At 49.7% G+C, this 19,205-nt stretch overlaps 1 protein-coding gene across 1 annotated transcript in view; it reads left to right on the top strand.

Moving 5' to 3' along the window:
• The window catches only part of UNC80 (unc-80 subunit of NALCN channel complex), a 3,271,126-nt gene that overhangs the window by 1,865,996 nt on the left and 1,385,925 nt on the right, over positions 1–19,205 (top strand). Inside the window, exons 37-38 of the mRNA XM_085648598.1 lie at positions 9,760–9,860; positions 15,440–15,526. Of these exons, the coding sequence (XP_085504724.1) occupies positions 9,760–9,860; positions 15,440–15,526 (188 nt within the window). The remainder of the gene's footprint in view (positions 1–9,759; positions 9,861–15,439; positions 15,527–19,205) is intronic.

Genomic DNA, 19,205 nt, shown 5'->3' with positions numbered 1-19,205 from the left:
GGAGAACAGTTCAAGCACAAGGTCTGAGGACTGTTTAAATTTACAATGGGTCTGTGTCCTTCTTCTATACAAAACATGGGTTGCTTGAGTTCCAAATCCTTTGAAAAACAGAAGAAAAGAGGCATTTGGCAAAACAGAAACAGTTTCTTTAATTAAAGATTACGGTCAGGAGAACAGTTACAGGCACAAGGTCTGAGGACTGTCTCAATTTACAATCAATATGTGTCCTTCTCTTCCAGGGGATCCTCATCAATAGTCATAAGCACTGAATATTCCCGCCCATGTGCGGGGTCCCCGCACATGGGCGGGAATATTCAGTGCTTATGACTTTGATGAGGATACCCCTGGAAGAGAACTAGGATTACAGGTAAGTAACTTACCCTTCTCTTCCAGGGGAATCCTCATCAAAGTCATAAGCACTGAATATTCCCGCCCATGTGCGGGGACCCCGCACATGGGCGGGAATATTCAGTGCTTATGACTTTGATAAGGATACCCCTGGAAGAGAACTAGGATTACAGGTAAGTAACTTACCCTTCTTTTATACAAAACATGGGTTATAAAAATTGCTGGTGTGCCATACATGGTGAGGAATGTTGGTTGCTGCTTTTGGAGTCATAAATTAATTTTCTGATGGTTACCATAGATGGGTCTTGGCATTGCATGGACACAATGTTGCTAGTGGATGCCGTAATGTACGGCATGGGAGAGCATGTGATCACTGCATGTGCTAGGTCCTGATTGGCTATGTGTTCCTAGCTCATGAGGCATCTGGATTTTATAGTGTTTTTAGGAGTGCACCTACCCCCTCCGGAGATGTGTGCTTTATTGGGGCAATCTCCATTGACCATTGTAATGTTGCCGCGCCTATCCGTGGGGTTGAGCAAGAGTTTCCTGCAGGAGTGTTTGCCTGCCAGCTAAGCACCAACCCACCTGTGACTTATCAATCAGCAATGCCAGGCCGAGGTCTCAAGGCCTGCTCGACTACATATTTGAGAGTTAAGGTTGATGTGGAGTTCACAACGGGTGATTTTGTTTAAAGGACGGGATTTCATTATTTAATTTGTATTTATAAAAGCATCGATTTCGATATTAACACTTGTACAAGTCAGTGGCCTCGTTAATCTAAAGATGAGATGTAATCGAATTTAGGGTGGGAAGGGCCATGATGTCTATAGCTTCTGTGTCACAGTTTGAAGTGTCCATGAACCAAATTTTTTCTTTCTTGGGTTCTCAATATGTTGTGGTATAAGAGCCGGATGGGGAGAACAGGATCAGCATGTGGTCAGACCAGTCGACTGTGATGGGGTCATATGTCTTTAGGTTGAGGGAATCAGAGATTATTAGGTCCAGATTGGCGTTGTTGTGGAGTGTGGGTTTTTGGCAGTGTGGTTGGAGGTTATTGGCATTGAGATAGGGGTAAAAGTATCCACATAACTGTTGCTCACGCCTCACCAGTGGATGTTTAAGTCACCAAAGAAGTTATTGTTGTCTGAGCTGAGATGTTGAGGAAGAAATCCATGCATTCCGCGATGCAGGTATTGTTTTGACCTGGAGCATGGTAAATCACATTCAATCTGAGGTTGGAGGTAGTGGATGTGGATAGTTCCACCAACATGCATTCAAAAGACTGAAAATGAATCGTTGGTAGGGTCCTGTATCTCAGGTATTTTCTGTGAATGAGTGTTAGACCTCCACCATATCTATATTTCTGGTTGCAATGCAAAATGGAGTAGTTGGGAGAAAGTAAATGGTCTTGAGCCATATTTCCGTGAGGTTTGAGTCCGATATCTCTAGACAGTCTTTGATTGCAGACTGACAATTGTGTAGCATTCAGTTCAGGGAGAAGCTATTGTCTTTCTGATTTGGCTGTAACACTAGGGTAGTTGGGATTTGTATCCTGTTAAGAGGGGATGATCGTGCACTTGGATGGTGTGTGTGTGTTTGAATGCATTCAGAGATGATGGGGGAAATCGGGCAGCCCCCTGCAGGAAGATATGAGGAGGGGGTAGAGGTAAAGCTGCGTAACTCTCTAGGAGTTTTGTCTGAGGTTTATCAGAGAGGAGTGTTAGACAGTTGTTGCACACATAGAGTCAATAAATGATGCACACACTCAAAAAGGAGATCCACACCAATTTGGAAAATTAAGAGGTATTTATATATATATATTTGGAAACCAAGAAGTTCAGAAATAGGTAAGTACTTTTTCAGAATAGACTTTTTACAGTTATAGCAATATTAACCAACAGTGCGTTTTTACACAAAATACTTTCCTATGGGAGAAAGACCATTTTCTGCATAAATAAACTTGAAATACGTTTCCGTGGGACCCCTTTCGGTCAGGAGGTGGTAAGGGGACAAGGACCAACGTTCTATCAGAAAATCGACTGTATGTACGCTAGTGAGTTCGGGTGCAGAGGTGCTGGACGGGTTGGTAGCCTTGCACGCTATGCGGTAGAAAGAAAAAGGGGCCACTTGGAAACAGGTTGCAAAGGGGAACAAGTCCAGGAGCTCCCAATGGGAGGCTCAGGTCGTGAGGGTCCTGGGAGCACATGGAAGCAGCTGGTTTCCCTAGGCCCAGGGGGCTCAAGTGCAGATTGTTTGTAGCTGTCTGGCTCTTGTATGTCAAGTCGCTTTCTGTTGTTGGTTGAGATCTGCAAGGGGGACAAAAACAGGAGAGCTGGTCCACTCTCAGTGCTGGCCTCTGCGGCGCTGACGCCCCTGATTGGCTGGTCAACAATGATGTCATATGGGTCTGGATTGGGTTTCCAACAAGCTTTGGTCACAGCAAGGGGCCCGGTACCCCACGCATTGGTGCAGGAAGGCTTCTGGAGGTCCTGAAGTTTTCAAGCTTAGCAGGAAGATGGATCTGACCTCCTTGAGTGTGCTAAACGTCTCCTGGGTGGCTACTGCTCAGTGGACTCAGTGGAAAGCAACTTCTTTAAACCGGATTTCGCAGCTGGTGCCTGCACGATGTAGTGGAGTAGCACCTCTACTCCAAGGAAGATGCTAGCTGCTTAGCGTATTGCTGGCAACCCTTCAGGGCTTGTGGAGGATGCAGAGCTGCGGAGTTGGGTCTTTGCAATTGTTGAGTCTTCATGCTGCAGGCAGGGTTTGGTGCCAAAAATCCACAGCAGTCTTCAGTTCTTGCGGGGATCGGCTCTTCGGTGTCTTTGGCTTCCTTTCAGTCAGTGGAATCTAAAGTTCTGTATTCAAGGGGCCACATTAATATTACATTTATGGGTGTTAGAGGAGTGAAGAGTAGTAGCCAATAGACCTCCTACCCTTGGGGTCACTACACCCCCTATAGTACCACTTCTTGTGGGAAGTGGACACAACCCTGTCCCAGTTTCCTGAATTCTGCCATCACGAAGATGGCAGAGTTTCCTTAGAGTGGGGCAGATCAGACAGCTCACCTTAGGGGTGTGTCTGACCTGGGTGTGCTCCATGCCTCCTTGTATACTAATTTTCCACCTGTCCTGGTGCCAGATGGGCCACAGGGCAGGAGGTAGCATATCCCAGGTCTGGAGATGCCGGAGTTGCATATCAAAGGCGGCAGTGGCTTTTTATCCTCCAGCCTTGGTATGCTGATCGCTAGCAATCCTCTTTGGGGGATGTATAATCGCGTCCTGCAGCACCAGGCATTGTTTCTGACCTCTGAGAGAGGGGCTTTCCCCTCCTAGGGGGTCAGAAGCAAGTCTTTGGTGGCAGAATGGACTGTACCAGTCAGCCAGCACTGTAGTGGACAAGTAGGTTTCAGGGGACACCTCTAAGGTACCCTCCGGACGCATGTATTAATAAATCCATCACCGGAATCAGTGTGGTTTTATTAACACAAGATGGTTGTTACAAATATATTTGGTTTCAGTGAAGTTATCATGTAGCTGGGGAACTCAGAATCACCAGTGCCCAGTACATATAATTAAATGACTTCCCCGTCCACTTGTAATGTCTACGAATCACAGCGGCATATCTGCTGATGCAGATATTCCCACACATGTAATATAATGCACCCTGCCTTAGAGCTGTAAGGCACACTGTAGGGATGACTTATGTAGGAAAGTACTCCTTTTGGCATGCTTACCCCCCACATTTAGCCTGACTCTGATGCATATTTGATTGAATGTGCACTGGGATCCTTCCAACCAGGTTCCCAGTGCCTGTGTTCTTTCCCAAAACTGTACCTTTGTTTCCACAGTAGACACACCTCCGGCTCACATATAAGTCCCATGTAAAAGGTACCAGTAGTACCAAGGGCCTTGTAACCAGAGAGAGTCTGTAAGGACTGCAGCATGTATTGTGCCACCGTAAGAGACCCCTGCGTGTTTTGGTGAGGATAAATGCGAAGAGTCGACCTGGCACACAATCCTATGTGCCAGGCCTACAAGAGGAATAGGTAAGTCACCCCTACTGTAGGCCGTATAGCCTTGTAGGCATGGTTCTCCTTGTAAGAACATAACTGCGTGAGCAGATTTGCCCCTATAGTGTCTAAGTCCATTCTTAGACATTATAAGTGTACAGTGAAGCCATACTGAGTACCTGGGCTGGGAGCTTGTCACTACGAGTTCCACAGCTCAAAGATGACTTCACTGAATTCCAAGATGTTTGGTACCATCTCAGATTAATGAGTCCACACTAATGCCAGTGTTGGATTCACTAATAAATGCACTCAGTGGGCACCCCCTGAAAACCTACCAATGTACTAGTGTGTACCTGACTGGTCTGCACTAATCCCCTACTTCTAGACATGTTTCTGGCCCCCTGAGATGGGAAGCTTTTGCTCTCATGGGTCAGAAACAAAGCCTGTTCTGGTTGCAGGTGCTTTGCACCTACCCCCAAGTTGGAACAGCAGAGAATGACAGTGAGCTTCAAAGGCTTCCTGCTCTTTGTTATGCTGACCAGGGCCTCCCCAGCTAGAGGAGATGCCTGCCCCCCTGATTAAGCTTATGTTTGGCGGCAAGGTCGGCGGGAAATTTAGTAAGCAAGAGAGGTGTTTCACCTCTCAACCAGGACCACCCCTAAGGTGCCCTGAGCTGAAGTGACCCCCTCCTTTGATATTCTAGCCAATGGGGTTAGGGGTATGCCTCCTCCCCAGAGGAAGTTGTAGTCACCCTAAAGGTAAGTAGCCCATTCGCTCCTACCTTCTAACCCATGCAATGCTCCTAAATTGAGTATTTAGGGGTCCCCCCGAACCTTAATCCTCAGATTACCAACGACCTATGCAGCGAACACTGAATACACCAACTGACTTGACCCCAACCCTACCGGCCTGTCTGTAGCCCTCAAAGACCTACAAAGATTACAGAAGAGTGATTCACCCCGCAGCCCAGTGACCTCCAGAACCCTCGACGAAAGCTCTGCCTGTGGACCAAAGCTCTGCCTGTGGAACTGCGAAGTCGGCCACCTCTGCACCCGACTCCCACGGCTCGAGTCCAAGAGGCCCACCTGTCCAGAAAAGGTTTCCCAGCGATCCTGAGAAAGAGTCCCTTGTGAGTTGGACCCTGCCGGATTCCAAGTCGATGTGTGCACCCTGGGCCTTGGGGAGTTCTACGAACAGTGTACCAATGCTTCAGCACATCCCAGCTTACCAGTGCAGCTGTACATTTCTTTCATTCAGACTCTAGGCCTGAGTCTGCAGCTTTTTTCCAAGTTCAAGATTCCCCATTGATTTGCAGTGGATGCCCGATGCTGTGTTGGCACTCTGCACCCGGTCGCACCCGTGCCGCTGGTGGTGTACATTTGGTGCTGCCTCGTGGCCCCCCCCTGTGCTTGTCTTAACCCCTGGAGACTGGGTTTCAAAGCTGTGCTACTCGCCTGCAAGTAGTACCCCTTCGATTGCCTCCTTTCTCCATTGGAACATTGGCACCAAGACCCAAGTTTGACCTCTGCACCTGGCTGCCCCCGTGCTGCTGGTGGTGCACTGCGGTCCCTTACCTGAACCTTGTCTGGTACTGATTCTTCATCAAAAGCTTAATTTTAAAAATAGTTTACTTACTTGCAAATTGTTGATTGTGTTTTCTGCCATGGGTTAACCTTCTTTAGATTGAAAAGTGCACCATGTCCACTTTGGATATTAAAAAGCAGTGATATTGCAAAACGTATTTTACTGCAACAAAGTATCTTTGGTTCTATATAATAAATATACTAAAATTAATATTTTTACAAGCCATTGGTCTTGGATTTAGTCAGTGAGTGTGTAATAATTTCTTGCCTGTGTTTATACAACAAATGCTTAGCACTTCCTTCTGATAAGCCTAACTGCTTGCCCACCCTACCACAAAAGAGAGCATTAGTATTATCCACTTTAGTCTCTGTCAAGCCTCTGGGAATCCACTGGACTTTGTGCACCCCATATCTTACTTTGGTAATTGGTAAAGAATATACAGGGGCAGCTTCCTACAACTTACATATTATGCATGCAGTGTTTGCAGGCTTGGCATACAGAAGGTGTACGATGTCATATGCTCCTGTTTGTCTGCACCATGTAATGCAGCCTGCAATGGCAGTTTGCATGAGTGTGGTGAGGGGTCCCTTAGTGTGGCACTATATATGCCGCAGCCCTTAGGGACCCTCTTTAGTATCCATGCCCTAGGTACCAGGGGTACCATCTACTAGTGACACACAGGGGTGCTAAAGGTATTGCCATTTAGGGAACAATTGTACAGTTTTCGGGAAAGAGATCTGGCACTGAGGCCCTAGTTAGCAGGAACCCAGTGCACTTCTGTCAAAAGATTATCAAATGGCAATGCAAAATGTTAGAGTGATTATGGAAAGCGAGCTCTCTATATACTAGACCAAAAAGAAGTATAGTGTGCAGAGAGTCCACTGGATCCCCAGAGCCTTTACAGAGGCTAAAGTAGATAAGGCTGATGCTCTCTTTTGTGGTAGTGTGGGCGAGCAATTAGGCTTATCAGAGGGTAGCGTTAAACATTTGTTGTACACAAAGTGGTGCTAAATGCAATACGTGAAATGAATAAATCCGTGACCAATTTATAAAAATAATACTTTGTTATATTTATCTTGTAGAACCACAGAACTCTGTCTTAGGTAAATATGTTTGCAAAAGAAATACTTTTCAATATAAAAAGTGAACAGTACAATTTTCAGTCTTTGCAATGTTAACATAAGGGAGGAAGAAAACATTCAGCATGCATATAAGTAGCATCAACTTACAGGACCAGTCTTTGGGAGTTAAGGTCTGTATTGGTCAGTTCAGCACCAACAGTACACCACCATCGGCACAGGGGCAGCCGGGTGGCGCCTATATAGGTAACGAGAAGTCATAACCGATGCTAACGGCGCCGCCGACGTCACGAGGAGCCAAATGGAGCCACCCAATGGCGCACGCAAGGGGTATTGCTCGAGCAAATGTTTCTGGATCCAGTCTGACGCCTGGGAAATTCAAATATAAGGGATCTGCAGCTAGGTATTGTCTCTACCAGATAATGCTTTACCGAAGGTAAGTAACTTGTTCATCAGGTGCCCAATACAACTCAATGAAGAATCAGGCAATCAGATAGGGGCCACTTATAGGTAAGTAGTAGTGGCTTGGTGGTCAGTCTCCGGGGATTGAAGCAAGCACCAGGCATGGTCCAAAGCAGCACCAACACTACATACACTACCAGTGGCATAGGGTTTAGTATGCCAGCACAGTGTCAGGTGCCGAATGTAGAGCACTGGAGAAAGGCTGAATCGCAAAAGGGCTGCAGGCTCAAGCCGGGAGCCGATCAGAGGAAACCAACAGCTGGAGAGGTAAGTTGTGATGCTCAGGGATATAGAGACACCGTTGATCTTCTTCACCAAGGCCCAGGGTGGACGTGTGCAGTGATGTCTTTTGGCATCGACTTACCGTAGCAGGTTGCGGTTGAGGGGGTTTCCATGCAGAGGCTGCAGGCAACGTCAAGTAGTCTGGGAGGGATGAACCTGCGATGGACTGGGGCTCTGGAGCCTCACTGGAGTCTCACTGGGGCCAGTGGGCCACTTGGACTCGGGCCAGAGGCATCGGGTGCAGAGGTGGAACCGGGAGCAGTGTTTTTTTAGCAGTTCTTCAGGTCACAGTGTCCTTTACTTGAAGTTTGTTTCTGGTGAACAGGTCCACTGTTCTCGGGAGATCTTGATATTTTTCGAAGGCAGTTAGTTCTTCCAAGGTGTTGGAGGTCGCTGGGCTGCAGGATGAGTCTTATTTTGGCCCAGGATCATCAAGGGCTGCAGACAGGTTGGAAGGGCTGGGCCAAGTCAGTAGTTCTCGGCAGTCTTCTGTGCTGGTGCGTCTCTATGGTGTCCAGCTCTTAGGTAACCAGGAACTAAACTTCAGAAACTAGGGAGGCCCCCTAAATACTGGATTTAGGGGGGTTACAAGGGAGTGACAAGTAGTGAACAGTGGGCCTCTTACCTAGAGTAACTACACCCTCTATTATGCCCACCTCTTGTGGGAGGGGGATATAGACCTAGCCCTGATTGTATATGCCCCACCATCTTCAAGATGGTGGGCACTGAAAAGTGTTCTTCACCTCACGTCCAGCATCTGAGGGGTGGAGTTGACAAAGGGGGCCACCTCAATGAAGAATTGGGCAATCGAACAGGGGCTGCTTACAGGTATGTAGCAGAGGCTTGGAGGGCCAGTCTCCATATCAAAAGGGACACTTTCCTACAGGTTGGAGTTGCCTCAGAGCTGCACTGCATCACCTGTGGGTATGCGGAAAACTGCAACAAAATTCTCCAGATCCAATCTTGCACCTGCACGATATTATAAGGTGATGAATCTGCGGTTAGAGAGAATATCCACCAGAAAGAGCGTTACCAAAGGTAAGTAACGTGTTCTTCCAATTCTTCCAGGCGTAATGCTCATTTTGCCATTGTAAAAGCAGCTTTGATGTCCATCCAAAAACATGGGCCAATCTAGAAATGTGTACCATCACGTGGGCCTCTCCGCATGTTTGTTGTTACCACGAATCTGGGAAGCATTCTGTAGTGAGTATGTGATTGTTGTCCAGTAACTTTTCCACAATCTTTTTTTGCATCAAGCTTCCCTGGTTGGTATATGCAGCTACATGTGTGTACCACTTTTGTCAGAGCAAGTTATCCCAATAATTGGGGAAGGAGGGAGAACTGACTGCAAGCTTATTGGAGGTTGTAGAACTGTCGATTTTTGGTCTCCTCCATCACAATGCACACCTTAGCATCCCATGTCAGTATTCACATTGCTCAAACAATACTTGCCAGAAAAAGATATTGGAACTTGTAGGAATGCCTGGTGACACAGTGGCAGATGAGATGGGCAGATGGACCTCACACAGGTTATAAAGCTGAATGTAGCTCTGTGAGAGCTTTCCTCTGACTCAACCTGTGGTCTTTGGCACACCCAACCAGCTGTGAAAAAGGAGAAAAGCAAATAAGGACCCCACAGGTATCATAAAGTAATTTGTTGTTGTTTACTCCTGGAGGGAAGAAAAGATGTAGTGTAAACCTTTGATCACAACTGCCTTATAATGTACACCTATCTGTATAAACTACACAGGCACGTCTCAGAAAGTAGAGTATAAACATTGTAGGATCTGTATTGTGTCATGACCAGTAGCTAAATCTTTATTACAGATAGCCATGAGTTTGACCGAAATACTCAGTGTTATACTAATGCCTTGTAAAGAGAAAGCAGAACATTGCTCTAGCATAAAACCGTATGTGGCAGGCTAATGAGGTTGTTTAATTTCATTCTTCTCATCATACTTTCATATTCCTTTGTCTTTTTAAAACAAACAGTGAGCGCTGTTGCCCAGCAGGTTCTCTGGAACTGCTTGATTGAGGATCCCTCCACAGTTCTTCGTCATTTCTTGGAGAAGCTTACCATAAGTAATCGGCAGGTAAATGCGCAAAGATTCACAGATATAGGAGCATAGTACAAACTATGCTTAGCAAATGCAGTAAGGAAGTGCAGCACAAGAAAATACATATTGATAAAATAACATCTAAATCATGCTATAGAGTGCTGCATAATGGCACAGTTTATCAAATATCAGTAAACTTTCTTTCTGATGGATACATCTGCCAGTGGATTCCTCATCTTGTGAATATCCCCTGTGCCAGCAACATTCGGAAACTTTTGTAGTAGTCCACGCCGATGAGGTCGAAGACGACGTCACAGAGACACGGCTCCGCTCGCATCACCGGCTCCATAAGAAGACCTCGTCGGCGTGATGACGTCAGTTCCCTTTTTTCCGCGCCGTTGACGCCAACGGATTTCGGGAATCTCTGTTGGTAGCTTCACTGTTACTTTGTGTTTCTTCTGGATTTCTCTGTTTCTCTTTCGAAAAAGATGTCGACAAAAAAATCGGGCTTCAAGCCCTGTCGTGAATGTGGCAAACATATGTCGATCACGGATCCACATGACGACTGTGTGTGGCGTTTATCATCTGACCATGATGTGGATGGTTGTTCTTGCTGTCGCAAGATGAGCTCCAAGGCTCTAAAAGAAAGGGATACAAAAGGGGGTGGTGATGGACGGAGCATCAGAACCAATCAAACACTCACACCCAGTCAACAGATCTGGGTTTGATCCATCACCGTTCTTTAGCCCACTCTGCCACCCCAGTTCAGACATGGCCATATGCAAATCAGTCTGACCCTGTGCCTCATGGGAACAGTCCAGCCCGAACTGCCAAGCCATGCCTTCCCTGGACCGGAAACAAGCTTCCTAGGACCGGTTTCTGGCATTTCAGCCGTCTTCAGCCAGCCTTGCTTGAATCCAGTGGCAAAGTGAGCAAGGGACTCACGTCTGAGCATACCCTGCCAACCTATGGCGAACAAAGCGGTACAAAAGGGGGTGGTGATGGACGGAGCATCAGAACCAATCAAACACTCACACCCAGTCAACAGATCTGGGTTTGATCCATCACCGTTCTTTAGCCCACTCTGCCACCCCAGTTCAGACATGGCCATATGCAAATCAGTCTGACCCTGTGCCTCATGGGAACAGTCCAACCCGAACTGCCAAGCCATGCCTTCCCTGGACCGGAAACAAGCTTCCTAGGACCGGTTTCTGGCATTTCAGCCGTCTTCAGCCAGGCTTGCTTGAATCCAGTGGCAAAGTGAGCAAGGGACTCACTTCTGAGCATACCCTGCCAACCTATGGCGAACAAAGCGGTACAAAAGGGGGTGCTGATGGACGGAGCATCAGAACCAATCAAACACTCACACCCAGTCAACAGATCTGGGTTTGATCCATCACCGTTCTTTAGCCCACTCTGCCACCCCAGTTCAGACATGGCCATATGCAAATCAGTCTGACCCTGTGCCTCATGGGAACAGTCCAGCCCGAACTGCCAAGCCATGCCTTCCCTGGACCGGAAACAAGCTTCCTAGGACCGGTTTCTGGCATTTCAGCCGTCTTCAGCCAGGCTTGCTTGAATCCAGTGGCAAAGTGAGCAAGGGACTCACGTCTGAGCATACCCTGCCAACCTATGGCGAACAAAGCGGTACAAAAGGGGGTGGTGATGGACGGAGCATCAGAACCAATCAAACACTCACACCCAGTCAACAGATCTGGGTTTGATCCATCACCGTTCTTTAGCCCACTCTGCCACCCCAGTTCAGACATGGCCATATGCAAATCAGTCTGACCCTGTGCCTCATGGGAACAGTCCAGCCCGAACTGCCAAGCCATGCCTTCCCTGGACCGGAAACAAGCTTCCTAGGACCGGTTTCTGGCATTTCAGCCGTCTTCAGCCTACAGGCAGACCCAACAGCAGCAGCAAGGCTCTTTGTCTAAAGGATACAGAGGTAGAATCAGGGGTCGCTCACGTGGCCGTCAACTCTCCTCCTCTTCCTCTTCCTCTTCCTCTTCAGCCCCTCCTTCCACCGCAAAGCAGCCCTAGATCTGCCATTCTGGATCATGTTCGTCCTGTGGGGGGCCGGCTTACCCATTTTCTACAAGATTGGGAATCTGTAACTACAGATCTTTGGGTTCTAGATCTTGTAGAAAATGGGTATGCCCTTCCCTTTCGGGAATTCCCTCCAAATTACCCTCCTTGTCAAGGGGCTTGCTCAGAGAAACACCGTCTTCTCCTACAGGAGGAAGTCCTGAAGTTGTTTCAGAAAGGTGCGATAGAGGTGGTTCCAGAGCTGGAGAGGGGTCAGGTATGCTACTCCCAGTATTTCCTGATTCCGAAGAAAGACGGCAGATTGCGTCCGATATTGGACCTCAGAATGTTGAATCATTTTCTAAAGCAAGAGAAGTTCAAGATGCTCACCCTTGCTCAGGTTCTTCAAGCGCTGAATTAGGAGGACTGGATGGTGTCGACTTGCAGGATGCGTATTTTCACATCCCCATCCTTAAATCGCACAGGAAGTATCTCCGGTTTACGGTAGGGTCGCAACATTATCAGTTTGCGGTCCTTCCGTTTGGTCTTACTACTGCAACCCGAGTCTTCACGAAGGTGATGGCAGTGGTGGCAGCCCATCTCAGAAGGTCGGGGATCTCAGTTTTCCCCTATCTGGACGACTGGCTGATCAAGCGGAGTCGCCAGAGAAGGTGCTGCGTCATCTGCACGATACAACTCAGCTGTTGTTCAAACTAGGTTTCTCGATAAACGTGCCCAAATCTCACCTGGTGCCCTCTCAGCGCAACCTGTTCATAGGTGCGGTACTGGACACTACTGTGTGTCGAGCATTCCCTCCTCCTCAAAGGATTCTCGACATACAGGAATTGATTCCTTTGTTTTACAATGGAGCGGTCGTTCCAGTTCTGAAGGTCTTTCGCCTGCTCTGTCTGTTTGCTTCCTGCATTCTGTTGGTCAACCATGCACGCTGGCACATGAGGGCGCTCCAGTGGTGCCTCCGCAGGCAGTGGTATCAGCACAAAGGAGATCTCAGGGAGTCTGTGAGGATCTCCAGAGAAGCTGCGGCAGATCTGTCTTGGTGGAGCGTGGAGGGCAATCTGTCTCAAGGAAAGCCCTTTCATCTACCTCCATCGGTGGCCACAGTGATAACGGATGCATCCACTTTAGGGTGGGGTGCTCATCTGGGGGATCTGGAGATCAAGGGTTTTTGGTCTCCAGAGGAAAGGTTGCTTCACATCAACCTTCTGGAATTGCGGACGATTCATTTAGCACTCAAGGCCTTCCTCCCTTCCCTTCGCGGTCAGTCTGTTCAAGTCCTGACGGACAACACTTCCGCGATGTGGAATGTCAACAAACAGGGAGGAGTAGGGTCGCATTGTCTCTGCTGAGAGGCCCTGCGTCTATGGTCCTGGGCTCAGGATCATCAGATTTGTCTGATGGCAAATCATCTGGCCGGGGTGCTGAACGTGCATGCAGACAGTCTCAGTCGGCAGTTCTCCGCCGACCACGAGTGGAGGCTCCATCCGGAGGTGGTTCGTCAAGTCTTTCGAATGTGGGGAACTCCTCGGGTGGACCTGTTTGCCACTCACGAGAATGCTCACTGCCCGTCATTCTGCAGTCTCCAGTATCCGATGCAGGGAGCGATGGGGGAACGCGTTACAGTTGAGTTGGAGCTCACGACTCCTTTAAGCGTTTCCTCCCATACCCTTGATTCCTCAGGTTCTGAGGAAGATTCGCCAAGACCGGGCCCAAGTCATATTGATCGCCCCGGATTGGCCAAGAAGGGTGTGGTATACAGATCTTCTTCACCTCTCCTCGTGCCCTCCGCTCCGTCTCCCTCTGAGGGCAGACCTCCGCTCGCAATCGGAGGGGCAGGTTCTACACCCCCACCTCCATAGCTTACACCTTCATGCCTGGAGATTGAACGGGGCAACCTGAACTCTTTTTCTCTCCCACCTGATGTGTTAGATGTAATTTTGTCTGCCAGACGTCATTCCACCAAATCTATCTATTCCTATAGGTGGTCTAAATTTGTTCTCTGGTGTGGAGAGAAGTCAATTGATCCTTTGAAGGCTCGTTTATCTGACATTCTACAGTTTGCCCTTTCTCTTGCTCAGCAAGGCTTTGCTGTGGCCACTGTAAAGGAATACTTATTGGCTTTGTCGGCTTTCCTTTGCTTGCCAGATCAGCCGTCATTATTCAAATCACCTATTGTTCTTCGTTTTCTTAAGGGCCTCACGAACAGGTTTCCTCCTACTCCCTTTATTGTGCCTCAATGGGACTTAAACCTTGTCTTAACTTATCTTATGGGTTCTCCCTTCGAGCCCTTACACAAGTGTCCCTTGAGATTGTTATCTCTTAAGACGGTTTTTCTCATTGCAATCTCCTCGGCAAGGAGGGTAAGTGAGCTTCAAGCTCTAAGTTCAAAACCCCCGTTCTTGACCATTCATGCTGAAAGAATGGTACTCAGGACCAGGGCTGCATTTCTGCCTAAGGTGGTAACTCCCTTCCATCTGCGGTAGTCCATTACCCTTCCTACCTTCTATCCTCCCTCTCACCCTTCCAAGAAGGAGGAGAGACTTCACCGCTTGGACCCTAAGAGGGCGGTGAGCTTCTATCTGGACAGGACTAAAGACTTTAGAGTTGATGACCAGCTCTTCGTGGGCTTTGTTGGCTGCAGGAAAGGTCGAGCGGTGCACAAGCGCGTCCTTTCCAGATGGATTGACTTGTGCATCAAGATATGCTACTCTTTGGCTGGTAAGGAACCTCCAGAGGGTTTAAGGGCTCATTCCACTAGAGCAAAGCCTTCCACTTCTGCTTTGTCTAGGGGCGTTCCTGTGGAGGACATTTGTAGGGCTCCAACTTGGGCTTCCCTCCACACCTTCGCAAAACATTATTGCTTGGACACCGAGGTGAGGAGGGACGGACACTTTGCTCGTTCCGTCCTTCGGGACTTTCTGGTGTAGAAGGGTGGACACCCTCCTCCGGGAGTGGGGACTGCTGTGGGATTCTATTCACAAGGTGAGGAATCCACTGGCAGATGTATCCATCAGAAGAACAAGTAACTTACCTTCGGTAATGCTTTTTCTGGTGGCTACAGTATCTGCCTGTGGATTCCTCACTGACCCATCCGCCTCCCCGTTGTCCATCCTTCTATACCTGCAATTCTATTAATAGTGTTTCAAAGTGTGTTTTGTTACTGTCAAAGGCATTGTGTTATTTCTTTTGCCCTTCTACTTATTCTCCACACTGTGTGTGTTGCTTTGTATATTATGTACTGTGTATACTGTGTATATATTGCTGTCAGTCCGTCCGTGTGCCTCGAGGGCACGGAAAAAAGGGCGGAACTGACGTCATCACGCCGACGAGGTCTTCTTATGGAGCCGGTGACGTCAGCGGAGTCGCGAGCGGAGCTGTGTCTCTGTGACATCGGCGTGGACTGCTACAAAAGTTTCCGAATGTTGCTGGCGCAGGGGATATTCACAAGGTGAGGAATCCACAGGCAGATACTGTATCCACCAGAAAAAGCGTTACTGAAGGTCAGTAACTTGTTCTTTACTTACTGGAATTCCAAGGAAAACAAATAACTCGCTTTTCATTTGCAGGATGAACTGATATACATGCTGAGGAAACTGCATTTGAACATTGGAGATTTTCCAGCTCAGACTTCCCACATCCTGTTTAACTACTTGGTAAGCCTGCATCTGCTGAAAGTATGTGCATGCTTTTGGTGAGTAATCGTAATTCTGTTACCTGGTAGAGCAAAGGGGAAAGCTCATTACAGCCTTTGATGCTCATTGCAGCAGTGTGCTTTCTTCTCTTGTTCCTCTCATTTGTTATTTTCCCATCACAGTGACTTTAGGAGTATTCTCTCACTCAAAACCAAAACTGACATGATTTCCAAGCGAGGGCTACTGTAGCTCCAGGAGTAATTGCCCTGTACTGTCATCACCCCATTTCACAGTTTTTTGTTTTTTTAAATAAATTTTATTGAAAGAACATAGGCATGTTAACAATCAATGCACAGCATTGAACAGATGTTCCATAGGCGGTACATTTAGAAAAACATCAAAAGCTCATTGTACAGTATAATATAGGTGTCGTTAGAAAGCACATATTACTCAATATCAGCGGCATTTTCATCTGGGCTCCCAGGCGGTTCAAAGATATCCCCCCGATATGAATTCCAAGGCCCCAAATGTGTGACCATTTCTTCGGATAATCCCCTAGAGACATAGATGGGGACTTCTGTCACCATACATCAGTCCATATCTCTGGCCCAGTCCGCAACGGTAGGGGGATTCGGAGCTCTCCACATACGTGCAATATTTCGCTTGGCCACCATGTAGCCCAGGGTGACCCTCTTTTGCGGTGAGGTCTGTGGGGTCGCATATGTTCAATAGGATGAATTTGATGTTGCCATGTATCTGCTGCCCCAATACCTCCTCCATCATAAGTGTCACCCCCTGCCAATATTTCTGTATTGCAGCACATTCCCAAAGGGTATGAATAAAGGGGCCCTCCTGCCCACATTGTCGTGCACAATCACTATCTTGGGTGTAGCCCATGTGGACCAACGAGGGTCTAGACAAGTATCTCCTGTGAAGGATTTTTAACTGGACCAGCCGGAATCTGGAGGAGATGACCACTGCGCCTTCCGGCCTGGTCACCCCCACGCTCCTGTGCCTGTGCCTGCTCCCGCAGCCCCAGCCACCCGAGGGCCGCCGAGCCCACACCAGCCTCCCGCAGCCCCAGCCACCCGAGGGCCGCCAAGCCCGCTCCAGCTTTCCCGCCGCCCCAGCCCGTGGCCCCGCCCCCCTCCAGCCGATTGGCTCGCGCTCCCGCCTCCCCGCAGACCCTCCCGACCGGCTCCCTTCTTATGACGTCCCCAGAGCGACCGCGCAGCGGACGCGCGCAGCGGGAGCACCGATTGAGCGCCGAAGGTGAGCCAAAGGTAAGCCCGTCTACGCCCGTCCGCGCCTGGACCATGCCCAGCGCCAGGACCCCTTGCCCCCGCAGACCCCAGCCCACCCGCCGGACGTACGACGCTGCCACCCTCAACGCACTCAACGCCGGCCGAAGCCCAGGATGCTACCGAGCCACCCCGAGACGCACCCACGGACCCTTCTGCTGCAACTCCTGCAAGTTCACCTGCATTCGGACCTGCACTACTCCAGCACCAACCAAGACCAAGACGAGCAACAGCAGCAGCCACCTGAAATGCATCCTGCTCAACACCCGCTCCGTCCACAGACACGCCGTCGAGCTCTGGAACCTGCTCGACACCACAGCCCCAGACGTCGCCTTCCTCACGGAAACCTGGATGAACGCCTCCTCAACGCCCGACATTGCCATCGCCATCCCAGACGGCTACAAGATCATCCGAAGGGACCGCATCAACCACACCGGAGGAGGCATCGCCATCATCCACAGGGACACCATCTGCATCACGACCAACACCGACGACACCCTCGCACCCGCCGAGCACCTGCACTTCCAGGTCCACATCAACCCCAAGACCACCCTCAGAGGCACCCTCATCTACAGACCCCCGGGACCACGCACACAATTCAGCGAAGACATCGCCGACTTCATCAGCCCATTCAGCCACGCCACCGGACTCCACTGGACGGACCACAGCTGCGTCCACTTCAGCTTCAGAAGGACCACGATCCACCACCACCAGCAACAGGTTGCACGCAGCAGCTGGAACAAGATCACAGCCGACCAGCTCGCGACCGCCCTGAGCAAGAACCCACCCACCAGCGCAACGAACCCCAGCCAAGCGGCCACCTACCTCACGAAGTGGATCAGCGACTGCGCAGACGACCTCGCCCCTCTGAAGACCTCGACTAGCAGACCCGGTAGCAAGAAAGCCCCATGGTTCACCGACGAACTCAAGAGCTCCAAGAAGAACTGCCGAGCCCTCGAGAGAACCTGGCGCAGAGACCCAACACCGGACAACATGACTGCCCTCAAGCTCGCCACCCGAAAACACCACCAACTCATCCACGCCACCAAGAAAACCGCATTCAAGGAACGACTGGACAACAACGCACACAACAGCAAGGAACTCTTCAACATCGTCAAAGAGCTCTCCAACCCCAACGCCGGTAACAACGACATCACCCCTTCACAAGACCTCTGCAACTCCCTCGCCTCCTACTTCCACAACAAGATCGCAGACATACACAACAGCTTCAGCACTCAACCGACGCACGCCACGACCGAACCACTGCCCCCCACCACCACCCTCCGCACCTGGACCCCGATCAGCACCGAAGACACCGTCTGCACGATGAACTCCATCCACTCCGGATCTCCTACCGACCCCTGCCCTCACCACATCTTCAACAAGGCCGACGCTGTCATCGCACCCCACCTGCGGGACATCATCAACACCTCCTTCGACACCGCTACCTTCCCGGAGAGCTGGAAGCACGCCAAACTCAGCGCTCTACTAAAGAAGTCATCAGCCGACCCCACCGACCTCAAGAACTACCGCCCCATCTCGCTGCTCCCGTTTCCTGCAAAAGTCATCGAGAAGACCGTCAACAAGCAGCTGGCCGCCTTCCTCGAGACGAACGGATCCCTCGACCTCTCGCAGTCTGGCTTCCGGGCCAACCACAGCACCGAGACCGCCCTGATCGCAGCCACCGATGACATCCGAGCTCTGCTTGACAACGGAGAAACAGCGGCCCTCATCCTCCTAGACCTCTCCGCGGCCTTCGACACTGTCTGCCACCGTACACTAGTGCAGCGTCTCAGCAACGTCGGAATCCAGGAGAAGGCACTGGAGTGGATCATCTCCTTCCTCGCCGGAAGGACACAGAGAGTCCGCCTCCCCCCGTTCAGATCTGAAGCCACCGAAGTCATCTGCGGCGTTCCTCAAGGCTCCTCGCTCAGTCCAACCCTCTTCAACGTGTACATGAGCCCCCTCGCAGACATCGCACGCCAGCACAACCTCAACATCATCTCCTACGCCGACGACACCCAGCTGATTCTCTCCCTCACCAACGACCCCGCCACCGCCAGAGCCAACCTCCCCGAAGGAAAGGGCGACTAAGTATTACTTCAGGGAAAACGTGAACTTATTGGGGAGCCCAGTGGTGGTGTGGGAAGCATTTAAGGAGAAATAGGGGACTGAAGGGGCAAAAGGGAGAGATAAGCCAGGCTACTCACCCTTTTAAGAAGAACTGCGCAACCTAGAGAGAGACTACGCAGACAAGACGGGCATTGAACTCAAAAGGTTGGAATACCACGTAGTTGCTAAGCGTAAAGCACAACGTCCTAGTTAGCCAAATAAAAACGCATATACAAAGGGGGGAAAAAAACAGGAAAACTGTTAGCATGGCTGGGGAGTAGGGAGAG

This window comes from Triturus cristatus, chromosome 3_2 (genome assembly GCF_964204655.1).
Source record: "Triturus cristatus chromosome 3_2, aTriCri1.1, whole genome shotgun sequence".
NCBI classification, from domain to species: domain Eukaryota; kingdom Metazoa; phylum Chordata; class Amphibia; order Caudata; family Salamandridae; genus Triturus; species Triturus cristatus.
Note: the sequence above shows the minus strand (reverse complement) of the source record. Positions and strands in the feature narration are given on the sequence as shown.